Below are 18,627 nucleotides of genomic sequence, written 5' to 3'. Positions count from 1 at the left end.
TTACTAATAGTTATCGTTGTCCATTCAGTTCTTGCTCCTTATAGAAAGTAATCAATCCACCTGTACAAGGACCCTCAATTTCACGGATGGTAGCTACACTTTCAAGGCTACTCCTTTTGGCTAGCCCACCCTCTGGTTCAGATCTTCCGGATGACACGTGTTGGAGAAAGAGATGGACGTTTGGACTGTATGGACTGATATGGGACACAAGTCCCTTTGATATACCTTTTAAAGTATTGCACGTAATGGTATCACCAGAACTGAACGACCAAATGCTGGAGCTGGCCGACCCAGATAGTCAGCGCCGTCGGTCAGAGGTCAGCAGCTGAAGAAGGTAAAGAGTCTTGTACCCAGATTTGACTTAGCCTAGCTGTACAAATAGATGTAGAACTTCATTAACCAGGTGGTTTGAGGCCTGAATGCTGATGGGCTGAAAGTCGTGGTATATCAGACCATTTACCATGAGTATGACACAAAAATACTATTTACTGGTCTAATTATGTTGTTAACCAGTTTATAATATCAACATTGGTGGTTTGTGGTATATGGTCAATATACCACGGCTAAGGGCTGTATCCAAGCACCCTGCGTTTCGTCTTGTATAAGAACAGCCCTTAGCGTGGCCATATTTTATTTCAACTTTATTTAATTAGGCAAGTCAGATAAGAACAAATTCTTATTTACAATGACAGCCTACCGGGGAACAGTGGTTTAACTGCCTTGTTCAGGGGCAGAACAACAGATTTTTACCTTGTAAGCTCGGGGATTCAAACCAACAATCTTTCAGTTACTGGCCCAACGCTCTAACCACAAGGCTACCTGCTGCCCCTAACCACACCTCCTCGGGCCTTATTGCTTAATTATACCAGCAGGTGGTAGCAATGCAGCACCCTCTTCAACCCATAGACCACAGTGCTCATCAACTGTTCAGAAATATAACCTATGGTCCATAAATGACAAGCAACTTTTACAAGATGTAATTTGAAGTTTGGGTCCTGGATGCTGATTGGCTGAAACAACATTTCAGCCATGTGTGGTTTGTATATCTAGCCTGGTCATCTGCTACTGGGCTTTGTGGATCTCCACTATCATCTGGGTTTAAGGTGGCCGGCCGTTCAGTGGCAACCCATCATTCAAGGCAGGTGGGGCACCTGTTTAGCTAAATTGTTTTTATATATATATATATATATATCTAAAAAAAGTTTTTTGCCTGTTTTGCATGTTATTTTGGTATTAATATGTGTCACATATCAGTTTGCAGACAATGTAAAAAAATTCAAAAAAGAATAATTGAGTTAATAAATCCGCATACAAACATGGTCTCTTTTTTGCTTTTTTGGGTAAGGCAGCTCCAAAATGCAGGTGTTTCAGCCTATGAAGCCTAAACATCATTATAAGTGCCAAGTGTCCTTGCTAAATAGTGAAACTCAGCACAAATGCAAGAACGACATTATAATGAATATGGTGATATGACAGCAGTCAAAAATGGTCTGTTATTGTCAGCTTGTGTTTGAGTCTTCAGGCAATGGCATCAGCTGTATTTCATTTAGCTGTTATCTCTTGTCCTAACAGTTGACTTAGCTGTTATCTCTTGTCCTAACAGTTGGATTTCATTTAGCTGTTATCTCTTGTCCTAACAGTTGGATTTCATTTAGCTGTTATCTCTTGTCCTAACAGTTGACACAATTTTCATAACTTTCACTTGCTTGACACACTTTGACATACCTTTGTTTGGTTGTAAAATGTAATAGCCTCTGGTTTTCTCTTTGTGTCCTGTTGGTATTCTCTTTATTTTGTCCCATTGTCTTATCACTCTTCAGTACCGTTGTGGAATGGGCCTACAATGGCTGGAGGGAGCTCCTGTCTCACTTTGTTCATGGTGCCTGCTAGACTTGTTTTTGTTGCAAGCAACTTGTTCACCAATGACTGTGAATTGAAGAAATTGTCCATGGTGACATTTCTCCCCTTGCCAACGTAAGGGGAGACTCAAATGATGTCAGTTAGCCTATCAGAAGCTTCTAAAGCCATGACATAATTTTCTGGAATCTTCCAAGCTGTTTAGAGGCACAGTCAACTTAATGTATGTAAACTTTTGACCCACTGGAATTGTGATACAGTGAATTATAAGTGAAGAAATCTGTCTGTAAACAATTGTTGAAAAAATTACTTGTGTCATGCACAAAGTAGATGTCCTTAACCGACTTGCCAAAACTATAGTTTGTTAACAAGAAATTTGTGGAGTGGTTGAAAAACGAGTTTTAATGATTCCAACCTAAGTGTATGTAAACTTCCGACTTCAACTGTCGAACGCTTGTTGATTTCTGAGCATTCTTATATCTCCTAGATATAGGACAGACACCTCAGCCTTATTCCTTATGATTTATTTTTTTGAAGATCTGTTTTGCCATTTTTTGTGTATTCAATGCATTTCTATGGGCTATAGCAGGCCAAATTCAATATTTTATCAAATAATTTGGAAATAATTTTTTATATATACCTACAGGGGTCCTCAAATTAAAAATCAAATAGCTAAATGATCCATGGTACGCCCATCTTAAAACAATTCCATATGTTAGGTTTGTAGAAATATACAGTGCATTCAGAAAGTATTCAGACCCCTTGACTTTTTCCACATTTTGTTAGGTTAACGCCTTAATGACAAAGCAAATACATGTTTGTAGAAATTTTATCAAATGTATAAAATAAAAAAAACAGAAATGTCACAAATACATAAGTATTCAGACCCTTTACTCAGTACTTTGTTGAAGCACCTTTGGCAGCGATTACAGCCTTGAGTCTTCTTTGGTATGACGCTACAAGCTTGGCACACCTGTATTTGTGGAGTTTCTCCCATTCTTCTCTGCAGATCCTCTCAAGCTCTGTCAGGTTGGATGGGGAGCGTCGCTGCACAGCTATTTTCAGGTATCTCCAGAGATGTTCAATCGGGTTCAAGTCCAGGCTCTGGCTGGGCCACAAAATGACATTCTGAGAGTTGTCCCAAAGCCACTCCTGTGTTCTCTTTGCTGTGTGCTTAGGGTCGTTGTCCTGTTGGAAGGTGAACCTTCGCCCCCGTCTGAGATCCTGAGTGCTCTTGAGCAAATTTCATCAAGGATCTCTCTGTACTTTGCTCCGTTCATCTTTTCCTCGATCCTGACTAGCCTCCCAGTCCCTGCCATTGAAAAACATCCCCACAGCATGATGCTGCCACCACTATGCTTCACCGTAGGGATGTTGCCAGGTTTCCTCCAGATTCAGGCCAAAGAGTTCAATCTTGGTTTCATCAGACCAGAGAATCTTGTTTCTCATGGTCTGAGAGTCCTTTAAGTCCCTTTTGGCAAACTCCAAGCGTGCTGTCATGTGCCTTTTACTGAGGAGTGGCTTCCGTCTGGCCACTCTACCATATGGGCCTGATTGGTGGAGTGCTGCAGAGATGGTTGTCCTTCTGGAAGGTTCTCCCATCTCCACAGAGGTACTCTGGAGCTCTGTCAGAGTGAACATCGGGTTCTTGGTTACATCCCTGACCAAGGCCCTTCTCCCCCGGTTGCTTAGTTTGTCCGGGCGGCCAGCTCTAGGAGATCTTGGGGGTTCCAAAGATTTTATTTGATTTTACATGTAACTTTTATTTCACAAGGCAAGTCAGTTAAGAACAAATTCTTATTTACAATGACGGCCTACCTGTAAAAGAATGATGGAGGCCACTGTGTTCTTGGGGACCGTCAATGGTGAAGAAATAATTTGGTACGCTTCCCCAGATCTGCGCCTCGACACAATCCAGTCTCGGAGCTCTACGGACAATTCTTTCGACCTCATGCCTTGGTTTTTGCTCTGACATGCACTGTCAACTGTGGGAACTTATATAGATAGGTGTGTGCCTTTCCAAATCATGTCCAACCAATTGAATTTACCACAGGTTGACTCCAATCAAGTTATAGAAACATCTCAAGGATGATCAAAGGAAACAGGATGCACCTGAGCTCAATAGCGAAGGGTCTGAATACTTATTATTTCAGTTTTTTGTTTTTTATAAATTTGGGGGGGGGGGGGGGGGGGAAACTGTTTTCGCTTTGTCATTATGAGGTATTGTATGAAGATTGATGATGAAAAAAAGAAATTTAATACATTTTAATATAAGGTTGTAACGTAACAAAATGTGGAAAAAGTGAAGGGGTCCGAATACTTTCCGAATGCACATACAGTAGGTGTGAAAATATTAGATCATTAAAAGTGGATATGGATATCTTCCAATGGAGCAACTCATGGGTCAGACAACCTGTTCTGAGGACTGAGGATCCATTCTGGAGAGCGGAGACCCATTGTGTTTGAGCCATAATGTTCTGTTACTTTCCCTGGTAGGCTACAGAGCCAGTCTCAGTTCATTTAGATTAAACATCTCAGATGCCTCTCCAGTGCACACAGAGGGGAAAAAAGGTCTACTGGGTTCAGCACACACAATTACTCTGTCTGGGATGGATGTCATCCATTCCATTGCCTAGTTGTGCTCGTCAAGCTTGATTGCCTATTCTCATGTTTTCTGGCCGCTTATACTTTTTCATGGCCAATAAAGCATTAGGGAAAAGGGATTTGAATGGGAATTGTAGTTTCCATCGCTACGGTTTACAAATTCCATGCTCATTTTATTTTGTAATAAAAGTGATACATTTTGTTGTCATCCATCTGTCTATTGAGATGAGAATTTCAATGAAGTAATTAACAGTCAGTGCATTCTATTCCAATTAGGATGTCTGATATCCTCTTGCTTTCCACTGTAGTCCACGGCGCCACTGACTAAACAGAATGGTTGCCAATGTGTTCTGGAAAGGTCAAGGTCACTATTAGTTAGGATTCAACTCTTTACTCTTTCTTTCATGCACTTTGTTAAAACGTGACAAAAAGTAACCTTTTCCAAGGAAACTATAACTGTGCATATAAAAATCTACCAACCACTTTGTAAAAAAATATTCAGTAGATTCAGGGCGTTCATCAGGATGTTAAAGGCCCACTAGAAGGCAGCAAGTTTGAGTTTGAAGAGCCTTTTATCTTGACATTTCTAAAGAAAATGTTTAAATGCAGACATGCAATCAAAACGGCAACATGTTTCAGCACAGCTCATTTTGGCACAGGGCCTTCATCTGTTAACTTTTCCTTTCTACATAAAGGGGCTTGAATATAGAGAGGCTATTATTCAGAAGGATTAATATACAGCTTTGAGAGAACACAAAGTCTGAATATCTTAGAGGAAGCACTCTGGCTGTCGTTAATGGCTGGAGATAGTGGAGTAGATAAAAATTCTCTTTTGATTCTATGGTGATGTTAATGTTAAATGATTGTTAGAAGGCAGGAGTAATGCTAACTTTGATTTGAATGCTCTCATAACTAACTCATTTTCAGAGGTCACAGAAAAACCTCACCTTTGATTGATCTTTTCCAGGCGTGGGCAGTAAAAGGGGAACATTCATTCACTCATGCCCCATTAGCAGATTAAGTAAATTTAGCGGAGGCACTAAAGGTAAGAAAAAGCATGGTGGCAATATACATTTATAGGAGTAATAACAAGTGTGACAGGTGTGAAGAAAGGCTTTCAGTGAAGCTCACCTCTGAGGAAAAAAGCATTATCTTACTTCTGACTGGTTCTGTTGTCATCATTGGGATTTCAGTTATAAACAGTTTTTGTTCATATCAGGAAAATAATTGTTTCTTATCCATAGAGGTCTGGCTTAAATGTTCTTAGACAAGTGTGACTTGTACTGATACCTCATTAACAGAGAAATATGTTTGGGTTGGGCAATTCCAACATAACAGAATGATGCTGAGACGCCCATTTTTCACTTTAAAAGTTCTGTCAAACAAAAAACGATGATTGAAAAGTTAAACAAACCATACAACTCTATGCACAAGGATGACTTTTAACAATTTCCACTGAAAGTTTTACAAAAACACATTTACCTGAAGAACATTTCAGATGCAAAGTGTGGTAACAGAATGACGGCACAAACAGCACAAATTGTCATTCTGTTACCAAACTTTGCATCTCCACTGCTCTTCAAGTAAACGTGTTTTTGTAGTGTTCAGTAGAAATTGTTAAAAGTAGTTCTTCCTTGTACATAGTTCTATGGTTTGTTTAAATTTGCAATCATTGGTTTTTGTTTGACATACATTTTAAAGTGAAAAATCTGAATCTCAACATCATTCTGTTAACGTGGAATTGACCGGTTCTTTTGCATAGTGTCAGGTCCAGAACAAAGAGTTGAGCTCTTACATCCATAGAATGGAGCCTAAATGTTAGTGATGAGATTGTGATTATTGATCAATCCTCCCTCTCTCCTGTTATGACATGTGTGGGGGGAATATAAGCTTTATTGGACACCTTGTACTGAGAGTTAAACTTTGAGTGATTAATGACAGTCATAATAAATGTTGAGCCTGTCACCATCAGGGCCTTCATGGCAGCAACGATTGCACTTTTCAATAAGCACTGTATAATGACAGCGCCCCACCCCATTCAAAAATGGCAAAAGTCCAATAAAGCCAACCTGCTTTTAGCGTGAGTTGCTTACGCAGTAAGGAGAGAATTCAGAACTTCAAATGTTTTCATTTGAATAGTGAAAGATTGTTTAGATGCACTGTGCTGTATTCTCTCAGTGAAAAGTGCTCATCCAGATGTGTTATCATGAAAGTAGTTGATCAACAATCTACTGTATCTGGATGGTGATACTCAGTCTGTGTCTCCTTTATCGTCTATCTCCTCTCCCTCTTCCTCTCCCCAGAGAGATAAATCCGTAGGTTTGCAGCACAAAGATTCAGAACACGTTAGACAGTTGTATTATTTTGTCTATATTTGTGGATTATCTTTATGCTGCAAACCTACTGATTTATCTTTCTGGGGAGAGGAGATAGACGATAAAGGACAAAGGTGGGATTCCACTGGAATATTGGCCATCCATAGACAACACAACAGTCTATGTCTCATTTGCTTCAGGACAGTTGTAACCAACCTATTGTAACTTTGCTGCTCTGCATTTCACCCAGGAGAATGTTTATGATTTGAAAAAGGGCCTGTTGAGCCAAAAGAGGGTTGTATGAACACATCATGAGAATTAGCAGTGTCTGAGTTACTGTGTGTGAATGCAAACGGCTGAGTTAGAATTGATACCAACTGGCTGCTAAAGTTTTTTGTTGGCTGAGTGGGCTGACATTTAGGTTCCCCCAAGCTCAGTTTTCTTAATTTTCTACCTTGGTGCTGAAATAATGGGCATTGTGGAAGTGAATGTAAATGCTGTACTGTAGACCCACTGAGTTACTAATGATGAATGGAGTGTGCATACTGATACAACTAGTACACCATATTCACTGGCAACTCCAGCTAGCTGTATAAGTAAAGATATCAGAATGAATACTGAGTGAGAGACTGAACATTTGAATGGAAAACCATGTACTGTGAAAGCTGTGGAGAGAGAAGGTCAGGAAGCAGAATAAAACATCATCAATTTGCCATGAAAAGTAAACTTCTTTATCCTCAATGTGGGAAACAGAAGGAAATGCTCTCTCTGGCTGTGGAGAAAGGGATTGGGAAGCGTTGTCACCATGCTGACTGTTTCTGTGGGTTTTACTGTCACATGTTATTTGGCAGATGGAGTCGCCTGTTTGGTGCGTCAATTCAACGCAGACACCCTGTCAGTACAAAAAAAATATTTGGCAGGCTACCACACAGGGGTCCCATATGCCTCTGCTTCACTATTTCAGCTTTCGTTTTAACCCTAGTATTCACACTGTAAAGTGTTGCTGAGAGAACATATTGAGCGAGAGAACAGTGAGATGACAGACCTGTTATAGTAGCTAAGGCAATCAACATGATGGGCCGACTTCACACTTGTCACTCTGGACGCAGCAATTAAGAGCCGTCAGAGTTTTATCAGGAAAAGACAGTTTGGATATCATTCATTACAGTACTTCACTCTGCACCTCTAATGAACATCCCCCTGAGAAATGCTTCTCATACTTTACTCTTTTTAAAAGATGCATAATTTATTAGACTTACCCTGAGCAAATTTCCTTCAAATGCTTTTCGGAAAGTTTTAGAATATCATTAATCCAAAACTTTTGACTTTCTAGTCGGCAGTGCTCTTATTATTATTATTATTATTATGTTGACTTGATTTTATAGTACAAAAGTTTTTATTTATTTTGGATGAAACAAATAAACTACACCTCTGAAAAATAAATTGTGCATTTGAAAAAACATTGAGAGCAATGCATTGACTATATTTCAATGAGCTAGTTACACTATAGTTGTCACCCTTGTGCCAGGGTAAGAGACGATGAGTAATGACAATGAGTTACAGACTCAGCCTTTTGACAGATGGGTTAATGATATCATTGAGGGTTTTGATAGGGAGTGGCTCTTCTCAGTGGCTTATGGCCCACATCACTATATAAATAGTTAATAATCTCATTTAAACTATAGGGTTCACAGGCTCTGTCACAGCCGGCCGCGACCGGGAGGTCCGTGGGGCGACGCACAATTGGGCTAGCGTCGTCCGGGTTAGGGAGGGTTTGGCCGGTAGGGATATCCTTGTCTCATCGCGCTCCAGCGACTCCTGTGGCGGGCCGGGCGCAGTGCGCGCTAACCAAGGGGGCCAGGTGCACGGTGTTTCCTCCGACACATTGGTGCGGCTGGCTTCCGGGTTGGAGGCGCGCTGTGTTAAGAAGCAGTGCGGCTTGGTTGGGTTGTGCTTCGGAGGACGCGTGGCTTTCGACCTTCGTCTCTCCCGAGCCCGTACGGGAGTTGTAGCGATGAGACAAGATAGTAATTACTAGCGATTGGATACCACGAAAATTGGGGAGAAAAGAGGGATAAAATTTAAAACAAAAACAAACAAAAAAACAATAGGGTTCAATGATTTTATTCGTTATGTTGTCTTTGTGTGAAATTCAGTGGCAGACATCCAGAGAGAGTCACACCTTATTTATTTTCTAATGAATCTGTGTTTGTTTTGTTCCACCACTATGCCACTGCTGTCGTCTGTCTGTGCATGGATCCAGCTTTTAGATTTATTCATATGACACATTTTTTGTTTGTCTGTTTATCTTAAAAAATGCCTATCTGGACATTATCTTTCCAATGTGTTGACTTGTTGTTTGCCGTCACAGACTGAACAATAGGCATGCAATTAAAATGATAATTTGGGAAACTGCATTCAAGTGTAAGTATTCTATTCTCACGAGGTAGCCTACACTCTCCCTGATAAACATTAGAAAACTATTTGAACAAGATTCACAGTCACAATTTGAACAAGATATGGTACAGAATGTGATACAAAAGGCCTGTTCACAATGTCATGTCACTTTAGGTCTCTCAGAGAGATGGAACGCACTTACAAACATACAAACCACCAGGAATACATTTGTAGAACTGCCTGTATATGACCAAACACCAGCAGTAATGAAAAAGTTGACAATAGAGCTAAACATATGGAGATTTAATTGGCATAAGTCCATTACAACGATCCGATCGACATTATTGAATGGCACATTTTCTGTTTAACTGCCCTCTACCAGTAAAACTGATATTAAACATGACAAAAATCCCAAACAAATAGAAATAACCTAAAGATTCCATTTAAAGCTAAAAGCCTCAGAGTCTACAATGCTTGATTGAATTGTTTTTGCAGACAGGCACTTGCTCCATACTCCCAACACCTGCAGTGAAAAGGGAGATGTTTCCCTTTTCTTCCAATAGAGAGAGTCTGGCTCTAGCCCTGAGACCTTTCAGCAGGAGCTGTAATGTTCAGCCATGTTTTCATCCCAGTGACACTGACAGTTTACACTGACGTTTAACTCAATGTTACTACACTCACATGTCAAGTGTGTCAAACAATTACCCATTGGTGTGTTCATACAGTCACTTTCCCTCTGAGTCACTCATCTGAAAATGTTCTGTAGCTGACAGAATTCTCCAACACATCTAAAAACCTTTCACCCAACCATGCTAATGACTAGACTGGACTACTACCTTTGGAGTGGTGGCAGAGATTACACCTTCCCCCTCCCCTTTATTTGTTGACGTGTCCTTTTGGACTCCAGTGTGGATCAGCTGAGGAGGATCATCTGGGTATGTAGTCGTGCGGCAGGCCGCTGTAGTTCCTGTCCCTCAGGGCCTGGTCCACTGTGTGGATGTAGGAGTCAATGGTGCTCCTCAACTCCGCTGTGAAGGGGTCGAAGGAGGGCCGCTGGGCCCTACCAGAGCGTTTGAAGTGACCGTCCTGGTTGCTCTGGGCACACATCAGCCTCTCCTCCGTTATGGTGGCGTTGAGGAAGGAGGTGAGGAGGTGGAGCTGGGGAAAGAGCGCCCTCTGCAGGTCCTCGTAGTGCACCACCAACAGGCGACGGCCAAACTGCAGCCAGCTCAGAGCGTGGGACGCCCACCAGGGGGCATAGCTGTCAACAAACTCTGGCCACTCTGAGGTAAACAGAGGAGAGAAGAAACAGAGGTATCTGATCAGTGTGTGCTGTGCGCAGACATTGCTGACATCTCACATTCAGTTTATGCAGCGATATGGCAGCTGAATATTTGTCACCATTTATGAACATCTGTTTGAAACAGACTTTTGACCAATAGTTGACCAAAATCTCTTTATGTGTTGGTTTATGTGTTTTGCATGCCTTAATGGTTTGTGCATGCCTTAGTTGGCACATCCCCAGTCCATTTCCCAAACCACTGAGCTGTGATTGTTGTGTTACCTTTGCTCCTCCACTGTTTGTCTGTGGCGTAGCCAAGGTGTCCGGCACACTTCCTGTTGAACTCTGCCATGAGGGAACGGTAGGGGTTTCGGATCAGTAAGATGGCAGAGTCAAACATCTCGATCTCTCTCTGCCCACTCTCATGGGTCTTCACACAGATGCTACGCCCACTCTTCCAGTAGTCCTTCTCCCCTTTGAAACCTGGTAGAAAACCCCAGATACACAAGAAGATCAAACCTCCGCAAGGCCATGTGTCACAAAGCACTAAAGGTCAAGATCAAGTTACTGTCATAGATATTTGTAAGTACTGTACAAGTACATACACTAGAATTTCTCTATGAGAGCCCACGGTTTAGAAAATGGTAGCGTGTGCTTGAAAATGATAAAATGATATATTCCAGGAGAGAAACATCAATCATTCCTGGTATATGTTATTATTATCCATCAGAACACCTGAGCTGTGTTCACATTCAGCCTCACCTCTGTTGTAAAGCGTGCCATCGAAGTAGAAGCTGCCAGTGTAGTAGCCTGTCACGAGCTCGATCAGGTGGCGTACCCAGGTGTTGCCAGCTCCGGGGAAGCTGGAGAGAGCCACCAGGGAGGTGGACCTCTCAGGTAGAAACGTCCTCTCTTTGCACCTGGAGTCTGAATGAGACAGAAACATCAGGGTTGAACATCGCCATAGACACAGGCCATTGATCTATCTTTGAGCTACTGTATTGAAGCATGCTGTTGCTAAGAGTTTACATTACAGTTACAGTAAAGTATAAAGCCTGAATATTTGGCAGTATGTTATTTTTATGGTTGAAATCTTGGACTGTAGTATAAGTGAAACTGAAGGTTATTCAAGACTCTCACCAAGCACAGGTGTCTGGTAGACCTGGTAGTAGTATTGGTCCGACCGGGATGTGGAGGCAACAGTGTGTGCTGTGCCGTTGGTCTCCAGACATGGCTGGTCTGGTGGCAGACGTTGGTTCAGTCTAAACAGAGACGAGGCCCAGGCACAGTAACAGTGTGGGTTCCTCAACACAGCCAGTGGGAGCTCCTGCAGTACCGAACCAGGACCATTAAAAACATCAGAGGCATAACTTCAAGCAATAATTTACAGTTCAAGGAATATGACTGGGCACTCATTCCCCCTCTGGTGGATTGGATGTGATTTCACCCTTGGGTAACGTGATGGGTGGGTTATATAAGATGTCTGAACCACCCCTGTCCTATTTCCTTTGATTCCTTTTTTTCCCCAAGTGCAGATATTTTTTGCACAAGTTGTCCTAGTTTTTCTATTCAACATAGCATAGCCCCCACCACCCCCACACTATATGGAGTTACAATTTCTATGGAGGCTGACTCTGATGGTGCTCTTTGTTTATTGACACTGGGAGTTACACACATGTGAAAACACACAAAGCACAAAAGTGTACACACACATACACACACACACACACACACACACAGTGAATAGGCTAAATCAAATTCAATATTATCTCCCAGCCATTTGTGTGTAGAGCAGAGCAGAGTAAAGTAGAGCAGAGGACCCTACTGATGCACCCAGACTGTGTGAAGGACTGATTACAGCGCCCATCTATTTCTCATTAGAGGGACATTTAGCCTTAAACAGTCAAATGGTGTTCCAGTAGCTCCATCACACAGAGCCATGCCATTCTAATCTACCATCTGAGGGGAGCAGAGACAGAGACAGCGCATGATCCATGATACCTCACCCCTGGGTCTGTGTGAGGAAGACTGGGGTCTGGGCTGGTGGTGAAGATTAAATAAATGCTTCAGTGGTTTTCAGGGTTTCTTGCTGGGAACAGAATCAAACCTTATCTGTGCAGGTCTCGATGCAGGACTGTGACGTGGAGTTTGACTGGAGGGAGTAGACAGGGAAGACGATAGTGTTGTTTTTGGGCAACTTGAAGCAGCCACTGTAGCGGACGTTTCTGACTGTAGAACAGAGGTATGCAGACATCAGGCCACAGCTTATGAACATAGCTAAATGCATTCAATGTATTTTCTCTTTATGAGCTGCAATGTTGATCAATGCAAACATATTAGTCTTACACTGCCAAGCTTAAATCAAATGTTGCCCATAGAAATCTACCTATTATCTACATACCCTAGATGGGAAATGACTAAACTCCATAGTGGCTACGGCTCATATAGTGTATGCATTAGTATAGCATTGGTCTCTCGTGACACTTTTGGCCAGCACACATGTGAAGTGCTTCTGGGTTCAGAGATTAGTCAAGCACATTACAGCCACTCAGTCAGCCAGTGCTCTATACCAGGCTGCGTGTACTCACATTTCCTCTGTCCTGGGAGCTGTTCCTCCACCTTGTAGATGGAGAGGCGCCCCACGCCACCACAGGGTGCTCCCCTCTTCCCCCTCTCCCCTCTGCAGCCCAGGCTACAGTCCTCCTCCTGGGCCCGCGGGCTGCTGATGCGGTTACCACAGTGACACTCTGCTCCATACTCCAGACCTGCGAACCGGTAACCACTGCAGAGAGAGGGAGACATAAACCACTGACTCACCTCAGTGCCTTAGCCCAGGGCTATCTTTAATCACAGGCTATCATTAGAACAGGGCTATCTTTAGTCACAGGCTATCATTAGAACAGGGCTATCTTTAATCACAGGCTATCATTATCCCAGGGCTATCTTTAATCACAGACTATCATTAGAACAGGGTTATCTTTAATCACAGGCTAACATTAGAACAGGGCTATCTTTAGTCACAGGCTATCATTAGAACATGGCTATCTTTAATCACAGGCTATCATTATCCCAGGGCTATCTTTAATCACAGACTATCATTAGCCCAGGGCTATCTTTAATCACAGGCTATCATTAGCCCAGGGCTATCTTTAATCACATGCTATCCTTAGAACAAGGATATCTTTAATCACAGGCAATCATTTGCACAGGGCTATCTTTAGTCACAGGCTATCATTAGCCAATGGCTATCTTTAATCACATGCTATCATTAGAACAAGGCTATCTTTAATCACAGGCTATCATTAGCCCAGGGCTATCTTTAGTCACAGGCTATCATTAGCCCAGGGCTATCTTTAATCACAGGCTATCATTAGCCCAGGGCTATCTTTAATCACAGGCTATCATTAGCCTTGGGCTACCTTGTTCCATAGGACACCAGATTGCATAACCCCAGGTCAGCGTGTGACTAAATACTAGACATTTTAATTGAATCAATCAGGGCAGGCAGCAGTGAAGCCCAGCGTTCATTTCTCTGTGGTGCTGGCTGGTAACAGTTTTCACTGTTGACAAGATCACAGTAATAGTTCTGGGTGGATGATAGGGGTCCTTTATCCCAAGGGCTATGCGAGTCATCCTACTTTAAGTCTCTTTATCCTCTCTCTTTGGAAATAGAGGAGATATCCAAAATGACCTTTTAGCATTTGCTTTGAGCCACACCATAAACAGGCTTATGATTCTGTCTGAATATCCTCCCAGTAGTCCACATGGTCTGATTGTATTTGCATTGGCTATTTGTTTTCGTGGCAATCATTTCCTGCTTCTAGACTTCCTGTGAAATAAGGCCCTGTTAAATGTTTTGTCATAAATTGATTTATTCAGTTTTGTAATTAATTTTAATGATTACTAACACCCCCTAATACCCACTATATCTCATTCTGCATCTCTAACACAGATCTGGCCCTCCACTACACACCACCACCATCCAGCCACCTGGCTCCCCATTGAAACACAGGACCTATTCATCCCAGTGACTGAGACAGAATAATTAACCAAATAGCAGCAGCTCACCATGGTTCCTCTAGACTCATTACCTTTCTGAGCAGGTGTCTTGACACAGAGAGCTGGTCATTTTGCGCAGATCATACAGCATGGTTCCCCCCAGGGCTCGTTCATTGGCATCATGCATGAAGCAGCCCATGTAGGTCCCTTGCCATGTCAAAATAAAACAGTAAATGAAAAGCCATGTTACAAATCCATTCGTACAACAATATACAATATGAATTGTTTAGTACAACACACTATTGAGCAGAGGTAACACAGATTTTCAGCAGATTTGAGCCTGTCAGTCCTGCCATTAAGCCTGGAACAAATACAATTTCAACCCAGATCTGGTATGCAGTCAGCAGTTAAACTACAGACATGTTGGCCTTCAAAGTAAATGATGTTGCATTAAGTAGGTGGTACCTTTGTGCCTTTTATTGCGTTGTAGAGGACCTCTCTGCTCCTGCGTGTCTGGCATGAGACCGTGGAACCAGCGGTGGTGCAGGTGTTGGACCCCCAAGTGTCGGGACGTGGGCCAGTGTCGCCCCGTCTTGATGCCCCCTCCACCACCCAACACACCCTGGGTGGCTGCCCATCTGGAGCGTGCCCTCAGGCCCAGGCCGGGGGAGGCCCTCACAGCTGTGGGAGGTGCTGGCAGTGCCACGAGAGAAGGGAGACTGGCGTCGCCTGGTGGCTGAGCGGTCTTTAGGGTCAGGCTGGAGCGCTGCAGCAGCAGGATGCTCCCTGCCATCAGGTAGGCAATCCCCAGGAAGAGGAGGAGCATCTGAGCTCGCCGCAGGAAGCAACGCAGCCTGTAGAGGGGCGTGGCCATCCCCACTGTTCAGTTGGTGGCTCTTTGACCCTTAGTGAGCCACCATTCCAGAGAGAATGGTGAGGGTTAAAACCTCATTATAACCTTCCCAAGGCCCCATCAGTCCAGTCACACAGTAGGTAGGCTACCTGGCTGCAGCCTTAGATGGTTAATGACTCTTTGTGGTTCATTGCCATGCCTTTGGACTGGTAACCAAAAGGACCACTGTGTAATCAGGTCCCTCAGATGTGTCACAGCAGCGCCAGACTTTACAGTAATCTCCAAGGGAACAGAACAGCCAGCAAGCCCTGGAAGCCAGTAGTTTCTTGGAAAAACCTAGGGCAACAAAATAGAAGCAAGCAAGTCAGATGTGAATTGGCAGAACATATTTCTCTGTGTATATGACCTCTGTAGAATATAGGAGGGAAACGTATATAGCTCGGGGGATTAGATCCATAGTTCATGTTGACATATTTGTGTTTCTGTTCTAGAGCACTGAGCATAAAGTCATTTCAGTTGATGTTGACATACACTGTAGGATTGTGTTTCTGTTCTAGAGCACTGAGCATTAAGTTATTTCAGCTCATGTTGACATATAGGATTGTGTTTCTGTTCTAGAGCACTGAGCCAGTCATTCCCTTGCTATTCGTTGTTTGTCTTTCCTCTGAACCTGGTGTGATACTATATCTGGTGTTAATGGGTGTGTGAGAAGAGGTTATCTTCCAGTTAGCTACAGCACATCCTTAGTTTCTCTGTGTTTCGCTTGTCTTTGCTTCGGAAATCTCTACCATTCTGCTTCAATTACCCTGGCAGCATGACAGCACCACAGCACCATCTGTATTAGATTGTTGTTTCCCTGACTTGAATCAGTGTGTTGGTACGTTTGTAAAGCTCCACACTGGTGTTTGTGATTGGGCTTTGTGAACCTGTACCATAACAAACCAATTACGTTCAAGCGACAACTCAGACCGAGACATGGAAATTAGTGCTCTTCAATTGGAACAAGATCTCTCTCTAATTCTGGAGTAGTAGGGTAGTGGAGAAATGCCAGGTAGTGCATGACAGGCAAGAGATGAAAGCCACTAACAGGAGAGGTTTCACTGTCCCTGTAACGATCTGGGTGTCGGGGGGTGCGAAGTCAGACGCAGGAACAGCAGAGCTTCAATATGTTGAGTCTTTAATACCCAACTGGCAAACACAATGTCCAACACGGACGTACTGGGTGTCATACACAACGGTCCAACGACACGAGAAACAAACCCAGTCCACAATAATAACATCCACTCCCGAAATCCAAAAGCTACAATGTAACAATCCCGCACAAAGAAGCGTACGGGCTGGCTGACTAATAAAGCCACACTAATTAACAATTAACTGAACACAGGTGATACAAATAAACACATAAGGAGGGGGAGGAAAAAGAGTCAGTGGCAGCTAGTAGGCCGGTGACGACGACCGCCGAGCGCCACCCGAACGGGAAGGAGAGCCTGCCTCGGTTGAAGTCGTGACAGTACCCCCCCTCTGACGCGCGGCTCCCGCAGCGCGCCGACACCGGCCTCGAGGTCGACCCGGAGGACGAGGCGCGGGGCGATCCGGATGGAGGCGATGGAAATCCCTTAACATAGATGGATCCAAAATGTCCTCCACCGGTACCCAGCACCTCTCCTCCGGACCGTACCCCTCCCAGTCCACGAGGTACTGCAGGCCCCTCACCCGGCGTCTCGAGTCCAGAATGGCCCGTATCGTGTACGCCGGGGACCCCTCGATGTCCAGAGGGGGGGGAGGGACCTCCGGCACCTCACCGTCCTGCAGGGGACCAGCTACCACCGGCCTGAGGAGAGACACATGAAACGAGGGGTTAATACGATAATAGGAAGGGAGTTTTAATCGATAACACACCTCGTTTATTCTCCTCAGGACTTTGAAGGGCCCTACACACTGCGGCCTCAGCTTCCGGCAGGGCAAGCGGAGGGGTAGGTTTCGGGTCGAGAGCCAGACCCTTTCCCCCGGTACAAACACGGGAGCCTCACTGCGGTGGCGGTCAGCGCTCCTCTTCTGCCTCCTAGTAGCTTGTTGAAGGGACTCCTGGACGGCCCTCCAGGTCTCTTTGGAGCGCTGTACCCACTCCTCCACCGCAGGAGCCTCGGTCTGGCTCGGATGCCATGGTGCCAGGACCGGCTGGTACCCCAACACACACTGAAAGGGGGACACATTAGTAGAGGAGTGGCGTAGTGAGTTCTGGGCCATCTCGGCCCAGGGAATGTATCTCGCCCACTCCCCTGGCCGGTCCTGGCAATAGGACCGCAGAAACCTACCCACCTCCTGGTTCACTCTCTCCACCTGCCCATTACTCTCGGGGTGAAAACCGGAAGTCAAGCTGACCGTGACCCCCAGACGCTCCATGAACGCCCTCCATACTCGGGACGTGAACTGGGGGCCCCGATCAGAAACGATGTCCTCCGGCACCCCGTAGTGCCGGAAGACGTGAGTGAATAAGGCCTCCGCAGTCTGTAGGGCAGTAGGGATACCGGGCAACGGGAGGAGACGGCAGGACTTAGAAAACCGATCCACAATTACCAGAACCGTAGTGTTTCCCTGAGAAGGGGGAAGATCGGTCAGGAAGTCCACGGACAGATGAGACCATGGCCGTTGTGGAACGGGGAGGGGTTGCAACTTCCCTCTAGGAAGGTGCCTAGGAGCCTTACTCTGAGCGCATACCGAACAGGAGGAGACATAAACCCTAACGTCCCGAGCTAAGGTAGGCCACCAATACCTTCCCCGAAGGCTCCCCACTGTCCTCGTCACCCCAGGGTGACCCGAGGAGGGTAGGACATGAGCCCACCGAATCAGTCGGTCCCGAACACCAAGCGGTACGTACTTACGGCCCGCCGGGCACTGAGGAGGCGCGGGTTCCGCCCGTAACGCCCGCTCGATGTCCGAGTCCACCTCCCATACCACTGGCGCTATCAGCCTCGAGGCGGGGATGATGGGAGTGGGCTCGGTGGTCCTATCCTCCGTGTCGTAAAGGCGAGACAGTGCGTCAGCCTTTACGTTTTGGGAACCGGGTCTGTAGGACAACGTGAACCTAAACCGGGTGAAAAACATGGCCCACCTTGCCTGACGCGGGTTCAGTCTCCGAGCTGCCCGAATATACTCCAGATTCTGGTGGTCGGTCCAGATGAGAAAAGGGTGCTTAGCCCCCTCAAGCCAGTGTCTCCACACCTTCAGAGCCCTGACCACCGCTAACAACTCCCGATCCCCCACATCATAGTTACGCTCCGCTGCACTGAGCTTACTAGAGAAGAAAGCGCAGGGGCGGA

At 44.7% G+C, this 18,627-nt stretch overlaps 1 protein-coding gene across 1 annotated transcript; it reads right to left on the bottom strand.

Moving 5' to 3' along the window:
* Window positions 1–10,014: 10,014 nt before the first annotated feature.
* On the bottom strand, window positions 10,015–15,328 carry LOC120057463 (WSC domain-containing protein 1-like). The gene is made up of 8 exons (XM_039006076.1): window positions 14,920–15,328; window positions 14,547–14,661; window positions 13,044–13,237; window positions 12,563–12,684; window positions 11,596–11,782; window positions 11,218–11,382; window positions 10,738–10,938; window positions 10,015–10,456 (listed from the first exon to the last, which is right to left on the bottom strand). The coding sequence occupies exons 1-8, from the start codon at window positions 15,326–15,328 to the stop codon at window positions 10,101–10,103; spliced, it is 1,749 nt and encodes a 582-aa protein (XP_038862004.1). The 3' UTR covers window positions 10,015–10,100.
* Window positions 15,329–18,627: the final 3,299 nt, after the last annotated feature.

This window comes from Salvelinus namaycush, chromosome 12 (assembly GCF_016432855.1).
Source record: "Salvelinus namaycush isolate Seneca chromosome 12, SaNama_1.0, whole genome shotgun sequence".
Lineage (NCBI taxonomy): Eukaryota > Metazoa > Chordata > Actinopteri > Salmoniformes > Salmonidae > Salvelinus > Salvelinus namaycush.
Note: the sequence above shows the minus strand (reverse complement) of the source record. Positions and strands in the feature narration are given on the sequence as shown.

Bases quoted from the DNA above. Each gene is read 5' to 3' on its own strand.
- LOC120057463 (XM_039006076.1), bottom strand. From the start codon at position 15,328: ATGGCCACGCCCCTCTACAGGCTGCGTTGCTTCCTGCGGCGAGCTCAG. The intron at 13,238-14,546 runs GTAATGAGTCTA...CTCTCTCTGCAG, and splicing joins CAAGACACCTGCTCAGAAAG to TGGTTACCGGTTCGCAGGTC. The intron at 12,685-13,043 runs GTGAGTACACGC...TCTGTTCTACAG, and splicing joins GCTCCCAGGACAGAGGAAAT to TCAGAAACGTCCGCTACAGT.